The sequence below is a fragment of the Malania oleifera genome, chromosome 10, assembly GCF_029873635.1.
Source record: "Malania oleifera isolate guangnan ecotype guangnan chromosome 10, ASM2987363v1, whole genome shotgun sequence".
NCBI classification, from domain to species: Eukaryota; Viridiplantae; Streptophyta; class Magnoliopsida; order Santalales; family Ximeniaceae; genus Malania; species Malania oleifera.
The window spans coordinates 5,719,453-5,741,764 of NC_080426.1; the positions used below are offsets into that span (position 1 = coordinate 5,719,453).

A 22,312-nucleotide genomic window follows, 5' to 3' on the forward strand; every position below is an offset into this window, starting at 1 on the left:
AACAAATTGGTTGGATGTTAAACTTATAAACTAACTCAATATTTATCTTGTTAAATATTTGATTTTAACTTTAAAGTACATTTTTCAATAATTATCTTAATTAGTTACCAATTAATTTAATTAATTTAGTAGCTTAGCTTGTTTATTAATTTAGAAACTATTTTAATCAAATTGAGTTTGAATCTAAACATGAGCCTTTGAGCTACACAAAAACTTGGCTTATTTATTAATGTGAAATGAACTTTAATCGAGTCAATCTCGAGCTATTTTTCAAATAAACGAGTCAAAGCTTGAGCTAGCCACAACTCTACTCAACTCAACTCGATTATAGCCTTATTATCATAGAACCATGAGAATATTTACAAAAAAATTATAAATTTTTTTTTTAAAAAAAAATCTAAAATATTACACTAATAGTAATAAAAAGATCATTCATTTTTTGCAGATTAATTCGCTTGGATCCTTTGCAAAATTAGCCAACTATATATTTGTAGATCTCTTAAATTTAGATTTTTATTGAATTTGAATAAAATGTAATATAAAATTGTAATAAAATTTATCTAAACCTAAACCTAAATTCAAGATCTGAAATTCATGCTTTCAAGCACACGTAAAATTGCAAACGCAAGATTTTTAATATCCTTTTCCTGGATATAATGCTTTTACAGAACATAATTTACAACCATAAAAATTCTATCACTGGATCAAAAAAGGGGTGAGCCCCAAAGAAGAACCCTAACCCTCACAGTTTGACAACTGTAGGATCAAAGAGCATGTAGGCCGCAGTAATTCTCGGATTTCGAATTCCATTCCAAATAAAGCTGCCAAATAAACCAAAAATTTGAGATAAAATTAAAGAATCTGGCGGTGAAAATCAAGAATCCCATTGTTAAAACGTTGAAATCAAATGTCAGGTGCAAAAATCAAGAATTCCATTGTTAAAACGTTGAAATAAAATGTCAAATTGGTACCTGTACTCAAAAAATAAAAATGCCTCAATGCTGTTTAAGCACTGGCATTTCTGCCAAACATGGTATATACTCAATGCAGAAGTTCATGTTCTTCCACTTTCTGCAGGATCATTGGTTATCATCATACCACCTGCATACAAAATCTAAATGCAACAGCTTAGCATAATAGCATACACAGGTATCAGGAATTCAGAAGTTAGGACAGTCTTAACACAACATACAGTATGTGTGTCGGAGAAACAAGATCGAGCTGAAATAAAGGGGTTTTCAGAAAGCAGAGAAAATGGAAATCCAACTGTTGCAGTTAAACCAGATTTTAAAACTTGAATTTGAATGAATTAAGACATTTTCATGGCTGAGTTTCTACCGTTGCAGCATTTCTTGCACAGAAAGATGGGCCAAGAGTTGTCAAGTTTGGATCATCCCTGTGTTTGTCCCATGCTGCTTCAAACTGCCGGCCCTTGCACCTTCAGATTTCAAATGAATAAATAAACAAATAGAATAAGACGAAAGATGAAGAACAAGACAGCCATAGCCACTCTATAATCCTTACTGCCGAAGCAAGGTCAATATCTGAAGAATGTGTGTTCTGATTTCTTCTCGAGCCTTTCTCAATGCTGCCTCCTTGTATATAACGGCAAGTTCATCCACCAATCTGACACCAAGAGACATGAGATTAAACAGAATGGAATCCATAAGGATAAGCTTAAATTGCTGCCAATCTAACTACTTCCTCTTTCCCTAAGTAAGTTGGCTTTGGAATAGGTTAACCACTAAAAAGGAGACCGCCTTTGTTTTTTCAGAGGCAACCTAAGAAGCTAAAGAATTCCCAAAGAAACAATATGCTTTGTGTTGGATAGAGTTCCAAGATTACAATGAATGCAGTTCACTTGTCTTAAAGGTGAATTTCAACTGTAAATTATTGATGTACTAAGCTTGAGCCTCATGCAGAACTAAGAACAATGTCAAAAATACAGAAGTCCTGCATTAACAGTAGTTATTAGACAAAAGTTTTAAGCAAAAAGCAGTAGTTTCACCCCTTTGTTTCCTGATACAAATTTATACTTCAGTAGAAAAAAGAAAAAGGAAATACATTCATAACCATAAGAGGGATCATCATCATGGTCTGGCAGAATGACATAAAGCTGCACAAGTAAAAGGGTTTTATGGTACCTGAAATAAGTCCATTTCCACATTTAATATGGCTTGCTTCTTGTTCTAATTATTAAAAAAAGTAGATTTCAGAATATCACCTGATCCTAATTTGCTGTTTGATGAAGGGCTTACATATTCAATTCCAATACTATGTATGACATGATGAAATGGTTCATTTCCACGAGAAATCTCAATGCCAGCTAACATTCAATCTTATGTGGGTATAAAAACAAGCTTAATATTTCACCTTTCGATATATGATGTGCTCCTTATCCATGTTAACTTTATGACTGTATGGAGTCGTTTAAGGACCTGCAAGAACAAAAGAGCAAATGAGCAATCATTGATATTTGAAGTCAAGATAAACATCAACACCAAATGATCTTTTTCTCAGCTTTTGTTGATCACAAATGCCAAAGGAAACAGTTGTGAGTCAGTGGAACAATCCAAAGTTCCGAACTAAGGATAAACAGTAAAACAAAAATTTATTACACATCATTCGTTCATTTTGAAAATCTGATGCAAAATTGTCGAAAACATTTCTTGTTTGACATTACTAGGCAAATTTAACAATTTAGTTACAATAGTCTTGGACATATGGTTTAAAAAAAAATAAGAAGATGTTGTTCTTACCAGTACAACAGTATGATCATCATCAGCATGCATCCACTGAAAAAAAAGTGGAAATATGCGCCTGAAATGAGCTAATAGCACAAGACCCACGCCGTGGAAAAGTGGCTCAACAAATTCAAGCCATTCAATACGGCGTTCCTTATTCCTTGGTTGCCGTTCTAAGTGACTGAACATCTCATTCAGCATCCTTTCAAACCTGTGGGTAAACAAGAATGAATGAAGCCTATAATTTTTTAGTTCCCAAAGTTGGTAAATACACATTAAATATCAATACTATTGTGCACATCTAGAGATTTAATTTAATCCATATTCCATAGCAATGGCCTTCAACTCCATCAAATTCAATTTAGAGGAAAACTAAAGTCTGCAACTTAATTTCAGATAATAATTAAAACCTATTGAACAAAAGAAAAGGAAAAAACTTAACATCAGATTTTCATCATGTTGTGGAAGTCATTCACTCATCAGTTTGCTTACAAAAGAAAATAAAACAAGAAAATTTTTAAAAGTGAATGAGACTGCAGAAGACAAAACCTAATCCTTAGTTTTCTAAACACCAATTATATTATATTCATTCCAGAAAAGCCTCATTGCTCATCATTACAATTCTCATTCTGCACAATTCTATAATTCTTTCGATTATTATTATTTTTTTTTAAAACTCTGTAATTCACATGTCTTCACGTCAGAAAAATCTAAGCATAAACATGAAGGAAAGTTTTATATTATATAGACAAAGTATACCATGGGCTACGAGGATTACTTCTCTGGATACAAGTTACTAGCAGCACTGACATCTCAACCACAAGTTGCCATATTTCATCATTGGAAGCAATATTTTGGCAGCATGCATCAAGGACTACATCTTCATACCACCCAAGCTCAGCAGCATTCACGTTCTTTGCAAGATGTATAAAGCTAATCATGCTCTGCCCCTAAAATTATCAAAGAGAAAGTGTATCATACAACAAACAAATTATGATGGAAATGGTATATTCATCTCCAATTATTGTTCAAACAAGGATCCATGCACATGCACCACCCCAAGGGCATTCACAGAAGATATTCAAGTAAAAAAACTCCAACGAATATCTTCCTGGATTCAATAATGGGAGAGAATTGCCCAGCAAATTTTCCAGGAGGGGTTAAGTCCAGGCTGACAGTGTCTTTAAGCATGGGTCTTGGAGAAAAATATATGGTGTCTTTAACAACAGCAACTCAGCAAGAAGCCCTTCAAGGCAAATGCCACTGAACATCCTTTATAATGCAAGAAACACAAGCACTATTAAAAATACGAAGATCTGTAGCTAAAGGACCAGTATTAGTTCCCCGAGGACTGATAGGGTGCCAATTATCAAAAAGAAAAGAGGTAAGAGTTTCCATCACCCATACTGTCTTTGATGCAGTTATAAGTGGCAGCTCTAACTCTAAGAACCTTTCCCAAATCCAAGAGGTATTTTTCTTTTTTTCCTTCTTTTTTTTTGGAAAGAGGAGGGGAGGTGGTGTGTGTGCTTAGGGCTATTGCCAAAATACTTTTATTATCCAGAAACCCATAAAATAGGCTTTGAAGAGCATAAGAAAGAGGAGCTTAGCAGCAGAGACAGAATTTCAGTCTGCAATAGAGTTTAAACCAAGACCCCCTTCAGAAAAGGGTCTATAGACTTCAGCCCAAGCTACCTTCCAACCTTGAGAATGCCAATCTTTGCCCTCCCATTAAAATTTCTGCTCAATGCCCTTGATAACAGCAGCAGGGAGAAGCATAGTTGTCAAATTGAGATTCAAATTGTGAATCAAGATTCCAATTTTGGGAATTGAGAATTGATAATTGAGTTAAATTGTGGGATTCAGTACAAATTTGCAAAATCAATTCTAAATGACATGTGAAGGAATCAAGAAAAAATAAAAAATAAAAAAACAGAACTTTTGGTGTTTATTAAAAATCAACAATGAAAAAAATATTATTTCATGCATATTCTTTCTCAAATAAAAAAGAGAAAAATAATTAACTTAAAAAATGATAATAATTGAACAAACTACTAAAAAATGAACCAACTTTTGAATCATAACAACATAATGAAACATGAGTACCACCTTAGTCGATGAGTGTTCTGCCCCTTCTTCTAATGGAAGAAAACTATACTCCTCCAAGAGTGAAGAATGGTTTGTGAAGGCAACATAAGACATGAAGTTCTATTTACTCCTATGTTTTTAGCACAAAACTGACGTAGGCAAGGGATGGTTGATAATTGTGTAAAAATGGAAGCAATTAAAAAAATGTGGTTTTACACTAGTAGGGCTTGCCAGGATATGACAGGTTTAGAATCATGTGAATTGATAGATTCATATCAATTTATTAGATTCAGGAGGTGAATTGATAGATTTGGCAACAATTTAGTTGTTTCTAGATTCGCTACTAAGATTTGAATCAATTTGGTGTAAAATTGACATAAATCATATGAATCAAATCACGAATCTTAAGACTCTTAACAGCTATGGCAGAGAACTAAAGCTGAATACCAGTACCCTTGTATGGTAAGAAGAACTGATTTAATAAGTGCAGTCTTCTTGCTAGGTAAGATGTTTGTTTGTCCAACTATAAAACTTATTAGAAATCTTGTCAACCAACAAATCACAATAGAAACCCTCTTAGCAACAAGGGACATATCAAGGTATTTTACAAGTAAAGTTCCCTCTTCAATGCCCAGAATCTGTTGGTATTTTATGGGTGTTTCAAATTGAGCTTCTTAGACTTGTCCCACATTGGAAATGTGATCAACTTTTCAACCAACTTTTAAACTTGCACAAACTAGAAGTAGTATCTTCTAGTAGTGGTCTAGATTATGGCCCATAGTCAACTCATGCCACACATGTGCCGCCTCACTTTGCATGCACTGATCAGACCACCCTTTTATACTGGCCATCAACATTTTCGAATTATGGGCTGTTTCAAGGGTTTAATTTTTGGTTTATGACAGCAGCTTTCTTTTGTTAATTCATGTTTTAAATCTGCATTTATTTTAACAAATTCTGCAACAACAATCTTCTTATGGCTGCATTTGAGTAGTCATAGGCTTTTACTTCAAGCCATTAGCTAGGACTTGAGGTTACCCCTCTGGTGCAGCTTATAGAAGGCTTGCTCCAGCTCTTTCCATCCCATCCCAGCTCTTATATTCTCTTCTCTTCTCCTCTAATTCTCACTTACCTCCAGCAGTCTCTGCTGATTTCTGGCAGCTTCCTATACTTCATGAAATTTGAGCCTGCTGTGGTTTTGTCCATCAATGTTACTGTTGGATTACCACTTCACCTAAAAGCTTAGGCAGTTAAGTTGTGACCCAACAATTTATATCAAGCTTTAATACTCCACTGCACTTGCAGCCCGACAGTGCGTGAAGAGAGAAAGACATGATAAAAAACACCCATTACAGGTATAACACATAATAAATGCGGGCAATGAGACTAAGACCCAAGACCTCTTAGTAACCAGCTCTAACAAAATGTTAGATTATCACCTTACTTAAAAGCTTAGGCTATTAGGTTGTGCCAACAATGTATATCATGCTTTAACAGTTACCAAATACTGTATCTCTTACAGCACTGCACACAAACATGAGCAGTAATCGTAGAGACCGAGTGTGCAGTGACTATTTGCATCAAGAGTCATTCTCCATAGCTGCAAAACCGGTTCTACGGATTGTGTTCCTCCCCCGCCTCAGCTCTACTACAGTAATCGTCTGTTATTTTCTCTGTTTAATTTGTCTGTTCGATTGTGATTTTCCAACAAAAGCTGACTTATAATTAATCCTTTTTACTTGCTCTGGAATGGAGGAAGTAAAAATGGTTGATTTTGAGGGATTAGAAATGAAGCTTGAAAAGAGGGCGAAGAAGCGAAGAACATGTTTGATGCTCATTACAGAACCAAAGTCCCCATATGAAAAGATCATAAGATCATTAGCAAAACTCAGGTTTGTGATAGAATTCAATTTACACCAACTGTGAAACTTAAATCCACCTTGTAAAACTACCCTATTCAAAGCTTGGTAAGCACCTCTATAGCCGTGACAAAAAGGGAGGGTTAAATGGGATCACCCTCTGTCAAACCTTTCTCCCCCTTAAAAAAACCTTTGAGTTGAGCCATTGATGAAGATTGAGAAATAAAGGGTGAAAATACACCCTTTGATCCAAGAAATAAATGGCAGAGGGGTTTTAATGGCAGTCAAAATGGAAATTATAAAGTTCCAATCAACTGAATCAAAAGCTTTCTTGATATTATCCTTGAGAGAAAATTTAGGAACAACAGCTTTCAAATGGTAGTTGTGACGCAAGTACGCAACTCTTGGGCAAAGTAATATTTTACCATAAATAGTCCTCCTTTTAACAAAGGCTGTTTGGTTTTTAGTAATAAAAGCACCCAGGCAACTTTGTGGTTTATTAGCTAATATCCTGGTGCCACACTCAAGAGGATATTAAAACAGGCAATAGTGCAATAAACTGAAGAGGATTCAGGATTTTTCACTTTACGAATGTAAGTAAGAAGAGCGGTATTAACTTCCTTTAGCAATTTAGAACTTGCAATAACAGCAACAACAACAAGCCTTAAGTCCCACTAGGTGGGGTTGGCTACATGAAATCTTTTCAGCCAATCCACCCAATTGAAGTCATGGTCCTCCACAAGAGCTATTAATTCTTCTCTCAATACCTCATTTCAAGTTATTTTAGGTCTGCCCCTACTTTTTTAACAATCAAAAACAATAACAACCACACTCCTCCTCACAGGTGCGCTGCTTGCCCAGCATTTCAAATCCCCAAACAATGCAAGCCACCCCTCCCTTATCTTGTCTTCGCCCGGTGCCATGCCTAGTTTATTGCGTATATGCTCGTCCCTTAATTTATTTCTTAATGTTATACAACTCATCCACCATTCAACCTTAACATTTTCATTTCGGTAACTTAACTTTTTGTATATGTTATTTCTTAGTTGACCAACATTATAATCCATAAAGCATAGTGTTAGGGAGTGACAATATAATGGAGAAAAGGGGGAGAGAGATACTGCTATAATTGTATTCTCCAGGGATTTAGAATGAATATATGATTATTTGTGTTAACGTTTGTATGGTTACTCTCTTGGATTTGAAGAATATAAGTAGTCCTTTTCATTATGGTGTTTTGTTGCCTTGGATTGTGATATACCTGATTGTTGTAGCCTTATTCCGTGTGTGTGAATATATTGCTCGTGTGATATCATATTGCTCCTTGTTTCTCTTGAGTATTGAAACTCACTTGGTGCTCGTGCTTGCAGGCTTGAACATGTGAGATTTGGCTGACTCATCCGGGGAGAGCTCTCAACAAGTGCCGCACAGCCCCTACTTGAGTTCCATTTTGGGGTCCGGGACAGTTGGTATCAGAGCACAGTGTGTGCGAGCATCATGAGCGATAACATGAGAAACAAGTCTGGAAAAGTATAGCACATTGAAGTGCTTGAGACAAAACTGTTAACCTTGGAGACAACTTGTTGTGAACTCCAAGGGTTGGGGGCAACATTGATGAAGGAGAAAGGCGTGCCAACAGAGCTTGAGGCCACTGAAGAAAACCCTAGAGGAAATCTCTATGGGGTATCAAAATTTGAGGAGAGACTTGAGGAACTTGAAAAATTCATTCCACGTATAAAATCCCTGAAGAAAAGGCCAATAGAGCTTGAGGCCTTCCAAAGGAGTATCGAGCAGTTGGAAGCCTTTGAGAGTTGGCTAGAACATATTGAGGGCATATTGCCTTCTCTTTCATCCCAACGGGGAGAGCCAATAGAGCTTGAGGCCTCCCTATAGGAGCTAACGGATAATTTTGATTTCTTTGCAAAAGATGTTAAGGAGTCCATCACTACTTTGAACGAAAATTTGAAGGAGATGGCCAATGTCCAGAGTGGTGTGACTGTGGACCAGGTTCAGAGGGATTTACAAGAGATGAAGGTGAAAGTGAATGCAGTGGCGCAAATAGCCCGAAGGCCAATTGCGGAACCAAGTGAGGGTTTTCGATTAAAGGTACCGGAACCCAAAAGTTTTGGGGGTACACGAGATGCAAAGAAACTGGATAATTTCTTCTTTGATATGGAGCACTACTTCATGTGTTCACGAGTTGACCTAGAAGCGGACCGCGTAAATATGGCAACCGTATACGTTGTTGAGGATGCTAAATTGTAGTGGAGAACTAAATGAAATGATATTCAGCACAATAAGTGTGTCATTAACACTTGGGAGGGGTTGAAACAGGCGTTGAAAACCCAATTCTACCCAGAAAATGTAGAGTACATAGCACGATGCAAAGTAATGGAATTGCAACAGACCGGCTCAATAAGGAGTTATGTACGAGAATATCAGGCCTTGATGTTAGACATCATAGACATAACTGAATCTGATAGGCTATTTCATTTTCTCCGGGGTTTTAAGATATGGTCGAAGAATGAACTACGCCAGCAAGGTGCTAGTGATCTCTCTTCCACCCTCGCCGCTGCTGAACGGTTGGATAATTTTTCAAACAGTTCTGGGAAACGAAATTTCCCCATGTCCGCCAATAATGATTCTAGGCCCAATAAAGTGTATAAGTCCACAAATGGGGGAAAGGACAGGGAGATAAATAGTTCTTGGAAAGATAAAAGAGCACCCATGACTAAGGAGTGGAGGGGCGAACAAACAGGTGGTGGGGAGCGTCGGGTGCCGATCTCATGTTTCCTTTGCATGGGACCGCATCGAGTGGCGGATTGCCCTAAACGAAAGGTTTTGAATGCTCTAAAGGCCCTTCGAGGGGAAACCGAAACCCTGAAAGCAACCCCAAAAGAAAAACAGAATATGGTGGGAGCATTGAGATTTTTGGGGGCATTAGAGCATCAGGTAGTTACCAAGTCATCTCAAGAGAAGGGGTTAATGTATGTTGTCCTACATTTGAATGGAAAGAAAATCAAGGCCATGATTGATACACAGGCCACCCATAATTTCATTGCTGATTCAGAAGCCCAACGGTTAGAATTACAAGTAGACAAGGATGTGGGGAAGTTGAAAGCAGTGAATTCTCAAGCGTTAACCACGGTGGGAGGAACACCTAAAGTAGCTTGCCAAATGGGGTCATGGTTTGAAACAATTGACTTCACCGTGGCACCCCTCAATGACTTTGATGTGGTATTGGGGATGGATTTTCTTAAAGTGACACGCTCTATGCCGATCCCAGCTGCAGATGTCTTGTGATAATGGGAGATACACCTTGTACGGTTCCCGCAGCCTACAATACTTTCGATGAGAGGAAGTTGCTTTCAGCCTTCCAATTCAAGAAGGGAGTAAAAAGGGGAGAACCTTCTTTCGTGGTTCTACCAGTAGTTTCAGAAAATGAAGAAATAGGCGAATATCCAGTTGAAATTAAGGAAGTTTTAAAAGAGTTCAAGGAGGTAATCCCAGACTAGCTCCCCAAGGTTTTACCACCTCGACGATAGCTTGACCACGAAATTGAGCTTTTTCCAGGAGTAAAATTGCCAGCACGTGCCCCTTATCAAATGGCACCGCCTGAGTTAGCTAAACCTAGAAGGCAACTAAATGATCTAATTGCAGTAAGATTCATCCGCCCATCAAAAGCACCTTTTGGGGCCCTAGTGTTATTCTAGAAGAAACAAGATGGAAGTTTGCGTTTGTGTGTAGATTATCGAGCTCTTAACAAGGTGACGGTTTGCAACAAGTATCCCATTCCATTGATTGCCGATATTTTTTATTAGTTAAGTACAACTAAATATTTCACTAAACTAGACTTGAGATCGGGATATCATCAAGTGCGCATTGTAGAGGGAGATGAACCCAAGACCACTTGTGTCACCCGGTATGGAGCATTTGAATTCCTTGTCATGCCTTTTGGGTTAACAAATGCACCTGCTACCTTTTGTTCTTTAATTAATCAGGTTTTTCGGGACTACCTTGATCAATTTGTAGTCGTTTATCTTGATGACATAATGGTTTTCAGCGCATCCTTAGCAGAACATAAAGATCACCTTCGGCAGGTTTTTCAAAAACTCTGAGAAAATCAGTTATATGTAAAAAGGGAGAAATGTGTTTTCGCTCAAAAGCATATTAAGTTCTTGGGGCATATCATTGAAGAGGGCCAGATACATATGGATTCAGCAAAAGTACAAACCATCAATGAATGGCGAGCGCCTACATCCGTTAGAGAACTGAGATCTTTCTTGGGGCTAGCCAACTACTATCGAAAGTTTATAGAGGGGTACTCTAGAAGAGTTGTATCGTTAACAAATTTACTGAGTAAAGGGATACCATGGGAGTGGTCAGAAGAGTGCCAATCAGCATTTATTGAATTAAAGAAAAAGATTGTAGGAGATCCTGTGCTAGTCCTTCCTGATGTGACAAAGCCATTTGAAGTACAAGAAGATGCCTCAGACTTTGCATTAGGGGGAGTTCTTTTGCAGGAAGGGCATCCAGTTACTTTTGAAAGTAGAAAATTAACGAGTGCCGAATGGAACTATACATGTAGCGACCCAGAGAATTTATAATATTTAAATAATAAAAGGAAGGGAGAAAAGGAAATTAAAAATGGGGCAAAGCAGGAAGCGTTCGTCGACGACGTGGCATATTGGGCTCATCAACGAAAGTGTGGTTTGTTGACGAGAAAATACCGAAAGAGGATTTGAGTGATTCTGAATTTCGTCGACGAGGAGAGAGTTCGTCGACGAACTATCTTCTTGACCTCGGCGACGCGGTGACGTGGCTCGTCAATGAAAGCCAGTGTATAAGTATGCTAAAACCAGATTTTTCAGCAGAATTTACGCGAGGAACTCCTCTCTCTAGATTTTCGTCCCTCCTTCCTTCTCTCTAAGATCTCGGGCTAGATTCTCACCGGTTCGACGATCCAAAGCCACCACGACACTCCTGGAAAAATTTTTTGCATATATACCAGAGTAGATCATTGGTGAGGCTAGTTCGGAATCCATCCCAAATCCAGGGTAAGACTTTCTACTTAGATTTTGACTTTACGACAGTTGTAGAAAGCGTAGTATGCGTAGAAATACTAAAATTTAGTTCTGAAAAATATTATTTTCAGGGTGTTGACCAGGGAACCCAACGGGTGTTGAGTTGATTGTTTTAGGGGTTTTTTCATGAATCAGGTAAGGGGATAAACTAAGTCAGTTATTTTATGAAAATGTATGTATGTTATTACAGCAACTGATTTTAGGAAAATAAATCTATTTATATATGCTTTATGTTTGGGAAACACTGATATAAAAGATGATATGTTTAAATATGTATGAAATCTATTTCGTGTGGCATGAGTAGAATTTATAATGAAATACTGTTTTCTGAGAATATGATAAAGATATGAATTTTTATAATGAAAAACCGGCATACGGGCCGAGCTATGGATATGTTTGCAGGTGTACGGGCCGAGCTATGGATATGATTTGCCAGCGTACGGGCCGAGTTATGAATATGATTTGCCGGCGTACGGGTCGAGCTATGGATATGTTTGCCGGTGTACGGGCCGAACTATGGATATGTTTGCCGGCGTATGAGCCGAGTTATAGATATGATTTGCCGGCGTACGGGTCGAGTTATGGTAAAATATGAAATACCGGCGTACGGGCCGATGATTTTCATGATATACGTATATATGCAAAATAACATGATGATATTGATTTGGTAATTAATGGTATGAAATATTCAGGTATCATAGTTTCATTATATGTTATATGCTATCAAAACCTGGTTGGCTTGGTTTAGGCTAACATTTGCACGGTACCGCTGCTCTGTGTTCATGATCATCACAATATTGTGTTAACACTATTGTACGGAGTAGCGTGAGGTTGGATAGTCGATGTAATTTTAAGAAGTGTGAGGGCCCTTGGTGTACGGACCAGGTCTGGCAGACCCATCGGACTTACAGATTGTACTTTTGACTTGACAGTGGTCGGCCAACCACTATCAGGTCCCGCCTTCGGGCCACACAACCCAGTCATGTGGGGGTAATACATGACAATAGTCAACTAACCTATCAGGGTTATTTTCGTATTATATTATATGAGATGAATTATGTTTATGAAAATCATGTATGTTCTGCCATGATATGAGAATATATGTTTCCCAGATATGATACAGATAGTTATACTGATATGTTTATGTATGATTTTATATAGAACACGGAAATACTCATATTGTCACACACTAGTATTAGTTTATTTTCCTTACTGAGAGGTGTCTCACCTCGAATTACATGAAATTTTCAGGAGCCCCTGATAGGAGAGCGGATAAAGCTCCGCTGAGATAGTACTTTGGATCTACCCTCTTTAAAGAGTAAGTTTTGGTGGAGACAGATGGATTTTGTGGGAAATGTCCCTAAACTTTCTTATGGGATGTATATACCTAAATAAGATGGATGTGGTAACTCTGGTATTGTGATGAGTGATGTTGGGTTTATGATATTATATGATTTTATGTTTCCTGCTGCTTAGGCTTTCATACTATATTTCTGATGTATCCCTGGCACCCACGGGTCCAGGTTGATTATGATATGCTAGGTTTGTCATGTTGGTTTTGTTATATTATGGAAAAAAATAATAATAATTTAAAATTAAGCAGGTCGTTACAGTACAGCACAGGAAAAGGAGCTTCTCGCTGTGGTACACTATCTCCGGGTGTGGAGGCACTATCTCTTGGGGTCCAAATTTATGGTAAAAGCCAATAATGTGGCAGTTACTCACTTCTTGTCACAACCAGGACTAACTTCAAAACAAGCCCGTTGGCAGGAGAAGCTAGCTGAGTTCAATTTTGATTTTGAATACAAAGCAAGGAAGACAAATGAAGTGGCGGAGGCTTTAAGCAAAAAACCGAATTGGCAGCATTGAAACTCATAAGTCATTTATCAACTAGTAGGGTGGCATTACCTTTGAAAGATCTTATTAGGGAACATTTAAGCACAGACCAGCAGGCGCAGACATTGAGCAGACTAATAGCAGAACGGAAGACACGTCAGTTCTGGGTAGAGGATGGGCTGATAATGACTAAAGGCAGGAGAGTCTACGTGCCCAAAGCTGAAAATTTGAGGAAAACCTTACTAAAAGAGTGCCATGATACATAGTGGGCTGGTCATCCCGGATGGCGAAGAACTCATGCATTGATTACACAGGGGTACTATTGGCCGAATATGCAAGACGATGTGATGAGTTATACCAAAACTTGCTTAATTTGTCAACAAGACAAGGTAGAAAGAAAGAAGACCTCAGGTTTGTTGGAGTCATTGCTAGTTCCTGCAAAGCCATGGAGGAGTGTCTCTTTGAACTTCATTTCTTCATTGCCAAAAGTAGAGGAGTATGACACAATTTTGGTGGTGATTGATCGGTTTTCAAAGTATGCAACTTTCATACCAATCTCGAAGCCATGTTCAACAGAGAAGACAACTCAACTATTCTTCAAGCATGTGGTGAAATATTGGGGTGTTCCAGAAAGCCTAATCAGTGATAGGGATGTCAGATTCACTGGGGGATTTTGGGGTGAACTCTTTCGCTTGATGGGTTCAAACCTTAATCTATCCACCAGCTACCACCCGCAGACAGATAAATAAACCGAACGTTTTAATGGAATGCTGGAAGAATACTTGCGAAATTTTGTTAACTCAAATCAGAAGAATTTGGTTCCTTTACTGGACACGGCACAATTCTATTTTAACTCTATGAAATCTTCTGCGACTAATAAAAGCCCTTTTGAGATTGTGACAGGTCAACAACTGACTCTCCCGCACACTCTGGATGGTCCATACAAAGGAAATTACCCGAAAGCATACCAATTCACAAAGAATTGGTTGCAAAACATCGAAGTCACTCGAGCTCAGTTAGAAAAAGCATTGAAGCGCATGAAGAAATGGGCTGACAAAGGGAGACGACCACAACAATTTGAAACTGGAGATCTGGTTCTTGTAAAAGTGCCGCCAAAGACATTTCGATTTCTTCGCGGCAAGGATAAAAGGCTTTTACGCCGTTACGAAGGTCCAATCAGAATGATCGAGAAGGTGGTACATGCATCTTATCGGCTTGAACAACCAGAGTGGATGAAAAGCCACAGATGACCAATCCATCTCATGTTTCATGTAAGCAATTTAAAGTCATTCCACACAGATGAAGCAGATCCGCACCGACAAAAGATAAGGAGATCAACAATTTCCAGAAGACAGCTTGTAAACAAAGATGTTCAGGAGATCATTGCAGACAAAGTCGTCAATGCAGAAGGTCGTCAACAACAACAATATCTAGTTCAATGGATGGGGCTGGGGGAAGAAGAGAACAGTTGGGAAAAGGCAGAAAACCTTCAGCATGCCATACAAAAGATTGAAGATTTCAAAAATTCGAAGACAACATCATCAACTTCAACATCGGCAGAGTGAGGAGGTCTTCTACAACACATCGACGAGGACGTCGATAAAATGAATGGGGGAGGATGTTAGGGAGTGACAATGTAAAGGAGAAAAGAGGGAGAGAGATACTGCTATAATTGTATTCTCCAGGGATTTAGAATGAATATATGATTATCTGTGTTAACGTTTGTATGGGTACTTTCTTAGATTTGAATAATACAAGTAGTCCTTTTCATTATGGTGTTTTGTTGCCTTGGATTGTGATATACCTGATTGTTATAGCCTTATTCCGTGTGTGTGAATATATTGCTCGTGTGATATCATATTGCTCCTTGTTTCTCTTGAGTATTGAGAGACACCTGGTGCTTGTGCTTGCAGGCTTGAACGTGTGAGATTTGGCTGACTCGTCAGGGGAGAGCTCTCAACGAGTGCCGCACGACCCTTACTTGAGTCCCATTTTGGGGGTCCGTGACACATAGCTGGCCTTATAGCCGTCTTATAGAACTTTCCTTTAATTTTAAGGGCATTCTACAATCGTGACACATAGCTGGCCTTATAGCCGTCTTATAGAACTTTCCTTTAATTTTAAGGGCATTCTACAATCACACAACATGCCTGACGTACTCGACCATTTAGATTTTGCAAAGAAATATGAAATGGCAAAAAGAAGATTTTTTCCAATAATAATCCAACATGATTTGTAAAAAATGGCATTAAAGCCATCAGGCCCAAGGGCTTTATTATTAGGAAGGGAGAATAGCCTTTTAGTTTCAGCACTGCAGACAGAACCACCAAGCTTTGACTTGTCTTCATCAGACTAAGAGAATTCAAGAAGGTTTCTCAAGAAAGAGATGTCTCAAGGAGTAATATCTTTATTTTTAGAACCAAGAAAAGATTGATCATAGTTAATAAGAACATTCCATGGTTTTAAATGGCAGTAGTGTATAGCATAATGTTATGGTAATGGGTGTAATGGGAAGTGAAAGTAGTGGATGTTACATAACGGAAGCGGGTGTAACAATGATTTGGAACATTGATGGATATAGATTTTTTTTTCTCATGGGTCCCAAAGTTTCTACAAACTTCATTTTTGTCCCCACTAAACTGAAATATTTATTTATTACTGTCATTACCGTATTTGTTAATTTTTTACTTTTATTTTCAGGGTCCACTCTCTTATGCTTATCATTTCTAATGTTTCATTTATGTCAAGATTATGACATTTAAAAAAAATTCATTTTTCAAATCAATAAAAAATAATTTTTTAAAATTGAATATATATATATATATATATATAAAATAAGTGTTTTAAGAATTAATAATTTTATTTTTACTACAACAAAATCACCATCTAGTATAGGTTCCCTATCCCTAGACTTGAGGATATGCTTGACATGCTAGTTGGCTCTAGTTGGTAGTCCAAGAATGACTTGCATGGTGGGTATCACCAAATTAGAATAAGATAGGGAGATGAGCGGAAAACGACCTTTAAGACCCAGGACGGTTTATTCAAGTGGTTGGTCATGCCATCTAGACTTTCTAATGCACCTCGCACTTTCATGAAGGTTATGACATATATTCTACAGTCATTCGTAGGAAATTTCCTAGTGGTCTACTTTGATGATATATTGGTCTATAGTAAATCTAGGGAGGAGCATTTGATACATCTTCATGAGGTCTTTGCCACCTTGAGGGAAGCAAAGTTGTTTGCTAACCTCAAGAAGTGCAACTTTCTACAATCTAGTGTGCTCTTTCTTGGTTTTGTGATTTCTGCATAGGGAATAGCCACTGATCCACTGATCCAGAAATGATTAGAGCCATTTGAGAGTAGCCTGAGCCTCAGACTAATACTGAGGTTCGTAGTTTCATGGCTTGGCTACTTTCTATAGGCGATTCAAAGGGCATTTTGGCACCATCATAGCTCCTATCATTGAATGTTTGAAGAAAGGACAGTTTCATTGGACCCTATCAGCTACTAGAGCTTTTAGAGAGGTAAAACAGAAAATGACCGAAGCACATGTACTTAGGCATAGTGTTTTTTAAGTGGCTTGTGATGTCTCAGGGATAGGTATAGGTGGGGTCTTCTTGAGTTAGGAGGGACATCCTATAGCATTTTTCAGTGAAAAACTCTTAGATGCCAAACAGAGATATAGTACATATGATAAAGAGTTTTATGTTGTAGTGAGATCTCTCCAACATTGGAGATACTACTTGTTATCCCAAGAATTTGTACTCTCCTCAGACCACCTTGCTTTGTGATATTTGAGTTCGCAGAAGAAGTAGAGTGCAAAGCATGCTAGTTGGGTGGAGTTCCTTAATGAGTACACTTCTTTTCTTAAGCATCATTCGAGTGTTGAGAATAAAGTGGTTGATGGAATTAGTAGGGTCACAATTATTCTCCATATCTTGAAAGTTGAGGTCATTGGGTTTGATCATCTGAAGGACAAGTACTCCACTTGCCCTGATTTTGGGATTATCTTTCAGGAGGTGAGTGAGGGCCCCCGTAGGGATTTTGTAGATTTCATCATCCAAAAGGGATACCTATTTAAAGGTACTAGGTTATGCATTCACCGTACTTCCTTTAGAGATCTTTTAGCTTGGGAATTGCATGCCGAGGGGTTAGTTGGTCACCTAGGGAGGGATAAAACCATTGCCTTACTTGAGGATAGGTTTTACTGGCCTTCCTTAAAGAGGGATGTTGCTAGGATAGTGTCTCAATGCCGCACCTATCAGTTAGCCAAAGCTAAGAGACACAACACTGACCTTTATATCCCTCTACCATTGCCACTCATGCCTTGGAGAGACCTAAGTGTGGATTTTGTTCTTGGACTCCCCAAAACAGCTCGGGGACATGATTCCATATTTGTTGTTGTTGATAGATTCCCCAAGATGGCACATGTCATTCCATGTAATAAGACTTCTGATGGATCTCATGTAACTAAATAGATCTTTAGATAGGTCGTCAAATTACATGGGTTGCCAATCTCCATAGTGTTTGATACGGATGTAGAGGATTTGACACCTTACTGAGGCGCTTTTGAGCCTCCTAGTTTGCCATTTGATGCCCATGCAGGTTCAGCTGCTCCTCAGCCTCCCTCTATTTCTTGAACACAGGAAACAGTGAGTCTCCTCATGGTGGTTTTCATCATTGCTTGGTTCAGTGGAGAGGTCAGCCCGAGTCAGACACTACATGGCTTGCTGAGGATGATGTTTATGACAGCGCTCCTGACTTGCTGGAGTCATATTTGCAGTCCAACTCTGCAGAGCAGAGTTCCTTTCAGCCAGGGAAGAATGATGGAGGACCACCTATACCCCCCAGGCCGCCCATTCAGCACACGTATTTTAGGTGTAGGTTTAGGAAGGTTTAGAAAAGACTTCTTTGTATTTTTAGAGATTTTAGTATTTGTAATTATGTGTTTAGTTGGGTCCTATTTGTAAATATGTGTTAGTTGTATTAGAGGAATAAGTCTGGACATGCAAGTTATTGTACAGTTATTGTTTTGAATCACATTGCAGTTCCCCTCTCTGCCTCTCTCTCTCTCCCCCGCAGGTACTGCTATTCTTCTTCTTCTTCTTCTTCATCCTCCTCCTCCTCCCTTCTCTTTCTTCCTTCTCTTATCTCTCTTCTAATTCTGTCTCTCACCCCTGTTCTGTTCTGTTCAGTATTCCTCCTGCTGCTGCTGCTTCTATTCTTCTTCTTCTTCTTCTTCTTCTTCTTCTCCCTCTTCTTTTTCTAATTCTCACAATTCTAACATCTGTCCTACATCAGTGAGTAATCCAACAATTAAGATATCGAAATGGGTATCTGCTTCCACTTTGAGACTTAACTAAGCCAAATTTAGAGATTCCAGAGAAATGGTCTGACACTCGAGGAGGAACAACACAACTGCTAATAAACTCAGAGAGATGAGAAGCCTATCCAGCTTTCTTGCGACATGCGCATCACTTCTTTTACTTGACCAAGAGAAAAGAGGGCCAGTGAAAACAGCATCCTCCAAGTTAACTTGAAGAAGAAAAAATATAAACTCCTCGACTCCAACCATGAAATTAGCAGAAACAATGGAAGAGATTTCATCAGCATTCAATGCTGGGGCAGTGACCAGTTGATACATGTCTATGGCTGAAAGGAATGATGGTAGCAGGGCTACGGAGCTGGAAGGCAGAGGGTGGCTGGTGGCCATGAGGAGTGACTGTTTTGAAGCTGTGATAGGGGATTGAGATGAGGCTTCGAAATCAAATTGATGCAGGACTGATTGGCAAAGATATGGATGCAGGAAAATGGAGAAAAGGATAGGAAAATAAACAGGAAATTAAAGAAATAAAATTAAGACAAAACTCAACAGGGATGAATGCTCAACATTCCAATCTGCCTTCGTGGTTACACATCAAGCCTTTATATAGACTTTCTTTTAATACTAATTAAGTAAAAAATCTTTAGGAATTTAATACAATCTCTAAAAATTTAACATCAAATCCTAATTAATGAAACATAGTATGAAACCCCCTAAAAAAATTTAGACCAACACATAATTGTCAAATATTTGTATCTTAAAACCCTAGACAATCATGAAGACTAGCTATTCATAATGCCCCTGTATTATGTCTACGTCCCTATGCCTATGGTAGACATAAAGCTCTTGCAGAGTGTCATCCCCATCACCTTTGCAATTGGAACATCTTAAAGAATGGGTGTGGATATGTGGAGGAGACACGATGCTTCCACTCTAAATTCTAATTTCTTATTTCTTACTAGTATTTCTCCAGGTAGTTATCTAATAGTTGAAAAACAAGAGATTCTTGGAGTTTGTTTTCCTAACCTGTATTCTTGTTTCAAAGTAGACCTAAGAATCATTTATAAGTGCAATTATTAGATAGATAAAAATGAAATTGCTGTTCTAAGTTTTGGAGAAGATGATTTGAGTACCAAAAACAATTAACTGCATTTCCTTTATAAGGCTCGGATATTATGCAAATTTGCCAAAACAAAGAATAGTCATCAATAGAAGTGCAAGAAACATAAGACGCCAAGGTAAAGGGGAGGAGAACTACAGTACTGTATCTGAGCAAGTTGTCAAAAAGCAATCTTAGGATTGTAGTAAAAGGATTTGCTGTGAAAATAACGCCTCTTCCAACAATGCACAGCGGAATAAACGTTGTAAAGGATCAAACAATACCATATGCAACAATCTAAAACAATGAAATACAAAATTATTCCACAACCATAGCAATATAAAGAAAGTAATAATAAAGACAACGACACCAGGAATTACGTGAATCGGCAAAGCCTACATCCACAGGAGCAATTGGCAAGAGATTTCACTATGAAAATCAAAGATACACACTCAATGATCTCTCATTCTCTCACCCTTCTCTTACTCTCTTACATGTCAAAATATGCCTAGAAGAATATATATAATAAGCCCTCGGAGGCTTCCCCCCGAATCTCCAACCATTACACCGTTTACATTCAAAATTCAAATATTTTCTCAGCGCAGAAGCACTCATCAACGAAAACAGGGCACTCGTCGACGAGACAAAAAAGACCATTCGTCGATTAGTCTATCCACTCGTTGACGAGTCTTTAAACTCTAAGATTTTCTGGCTCTCGGTATCTCCTTGTCAACGAGCACTCTATGCTCGTCAATGAGTCTTTGTTGTTGCTCTGCACCAAGACCATGATCCATATGTTTTTCACCCTTTGTTTATAAAACCCCCGAAGTATAAGAGCCACACCATAAACAACAGGATTAATTATGGACCTGCTGAAGACTATATTTCAAGGAGACAATTTTGTGATCTTCTGTTAGGAATTTTTTATTCTCATGTTTTTCAGGATTTAAGTTTTGATGAAATTAAACTATCACTTCTTAAATCTCCAATATAACAGGAGAAATTTTAGGAATGGAAAATGGATTTCTGAAGGCTTAATTGGGCAGGGGTAGTGAGGTAATATCAGATACTCATACTGAGTGAGGTCTGTAGACACAGGGCATGGAACTTTCATACCAAGATATCATAATCCTATTCTATGGAAGCTGGAATACTAACAAAACAAAAATTAAAAAGGAATCAGACACCAATTAGGAAAAAATAATAATAATCAAATACCTTCACTTCCGGAGACCAGTGGTCTAGAGCTGTCAATGCACAGGGAATCACCAAGGAACACAACTTTCCCAAATGAGGATACTCAACCTGAACAAAAACACGATGTAGCCAAAAACAACACAATCGACATCTAAATCACCATTTACCCTCAAGTATCAACTACCAAAGCCAAAGGCACAAACCTGCGTAGCAAACCATCTAAACTGATAAGCAGCTACAATGGCATACGCAACAGGAACCCTGGCGGAAGCAGCAGATATCTCAGCAGCTTCGTCCGAAGCGTCAATCGAACTCTCCTTTATACTCGCTTTGATCGAAGGCAACACCTCTGGCATCAATTCCACCACCAATTTCTTCTCGTCTGACACCAAACTGTGATCCATTCCCAATTCACCAAGCCTCTTTGACTGTCTCGAGTCGAAGCTGGAGAAGAAAGCTTCGGAGAGCGCTCGAAAAGCGGAGGCTGCTGTAAACGAGAGGTCCTTGGGAATCCAGGAGAGTTGTTCGTGAGTCGAACCTTCGGAGGAAGCTAGAGCTGCGCAGCAGAGAGAGAAATCCTTAATTTCGCTGCAGATTCGGTCTTCTTCTTCAGAGATATGGTCGTTTGAGGGAGAGGTGCTGCGTGGGAGAAGGGACTCAAGCATGGATTTGATGGAGATATTACTGCCTTCTGGTGGAGTGTACTGTATTTGTTGTAGAGATTCTCTGATTGGTTCGGATAACCTAGAACAGAGAGTGTTTTGAGAGAAGAGCCATATATGAACTGGGGAGAGAGAGAGAGAGAGAGAGAGAGGACTTACCGAATGAGATTGCGACGGAGGGTCGGCAAAGAATTCGACATTACGGACTCAGTTCGGCTGCTTAGTACTGATCAGTGATCGCCGTTGAACGGTGAAGAGGACAGAGTGGGAAATATGGCACGGAGGTGAATTTGAAACGACGCCGTCTCATACACCCACATCAAAACGACGTCGTCTTACATATTCATTTACCCAAAAAAGGTCCCTTCAGGCCTCATTGTGGGTTGGTTTGCCCTGGCTCGTTTCCAATGTTAGTTAGCC

General features: G+C 38.6%; 1 protein-coding gene across 3 annotated transcripts; it reads right to left on the reverse strand.

Moving 5' to 3' along the window:
* Positions 1-616: 616 nt before the first annotated feature.
* Positions 617-22,172, reverse strand: LOC131167022 (uncharacterized protein At2g39910). 3 transcript variants are annotated; one of them, XM_058125750.1, is made up of 10 exons: positions 22,052-22,172; positions 21,434-21,974; positions 21,252-21,338; positions 3,504-3,694; positions 2,760-2,955; positions 2,374-2,438; positions 1,525-1,626; positions 1,339-1,438; positions 972-1,101; positions 617-821 (listed from the first exon to the last, which is right to left on the reverse strand). In XM_058125750.1, the coding sequence occupies exons 1-9, from the start codon at positions 22,090-22,092 to the stop codon at positions 1,093-1,095; spliced, it is 1,332 nt and encodes a 443-aa protein (XP_057981733.1). In that variant the 5' UTR covers positions 22,093-22,172; the 3' UTR covers positions 617-821; positions 972-1,092. The 3 variants fall into 3 exon arrangements, with proteins under 3 accessions (XP_057981733.1, XP_057981732.1, XP_057981731.1); XM_058125749.1 differs by having other exon boundaries at positions 972-1,114; positions 3,504-3,658; positions 22,052-22,148; XM_058125748.1 differs by having other exon boundaries at positions 972-1,114; positions 22,052-22,148.
* Between the last annotated feature and the right edge of the window lie 140 nt (positions 22,173-22,312).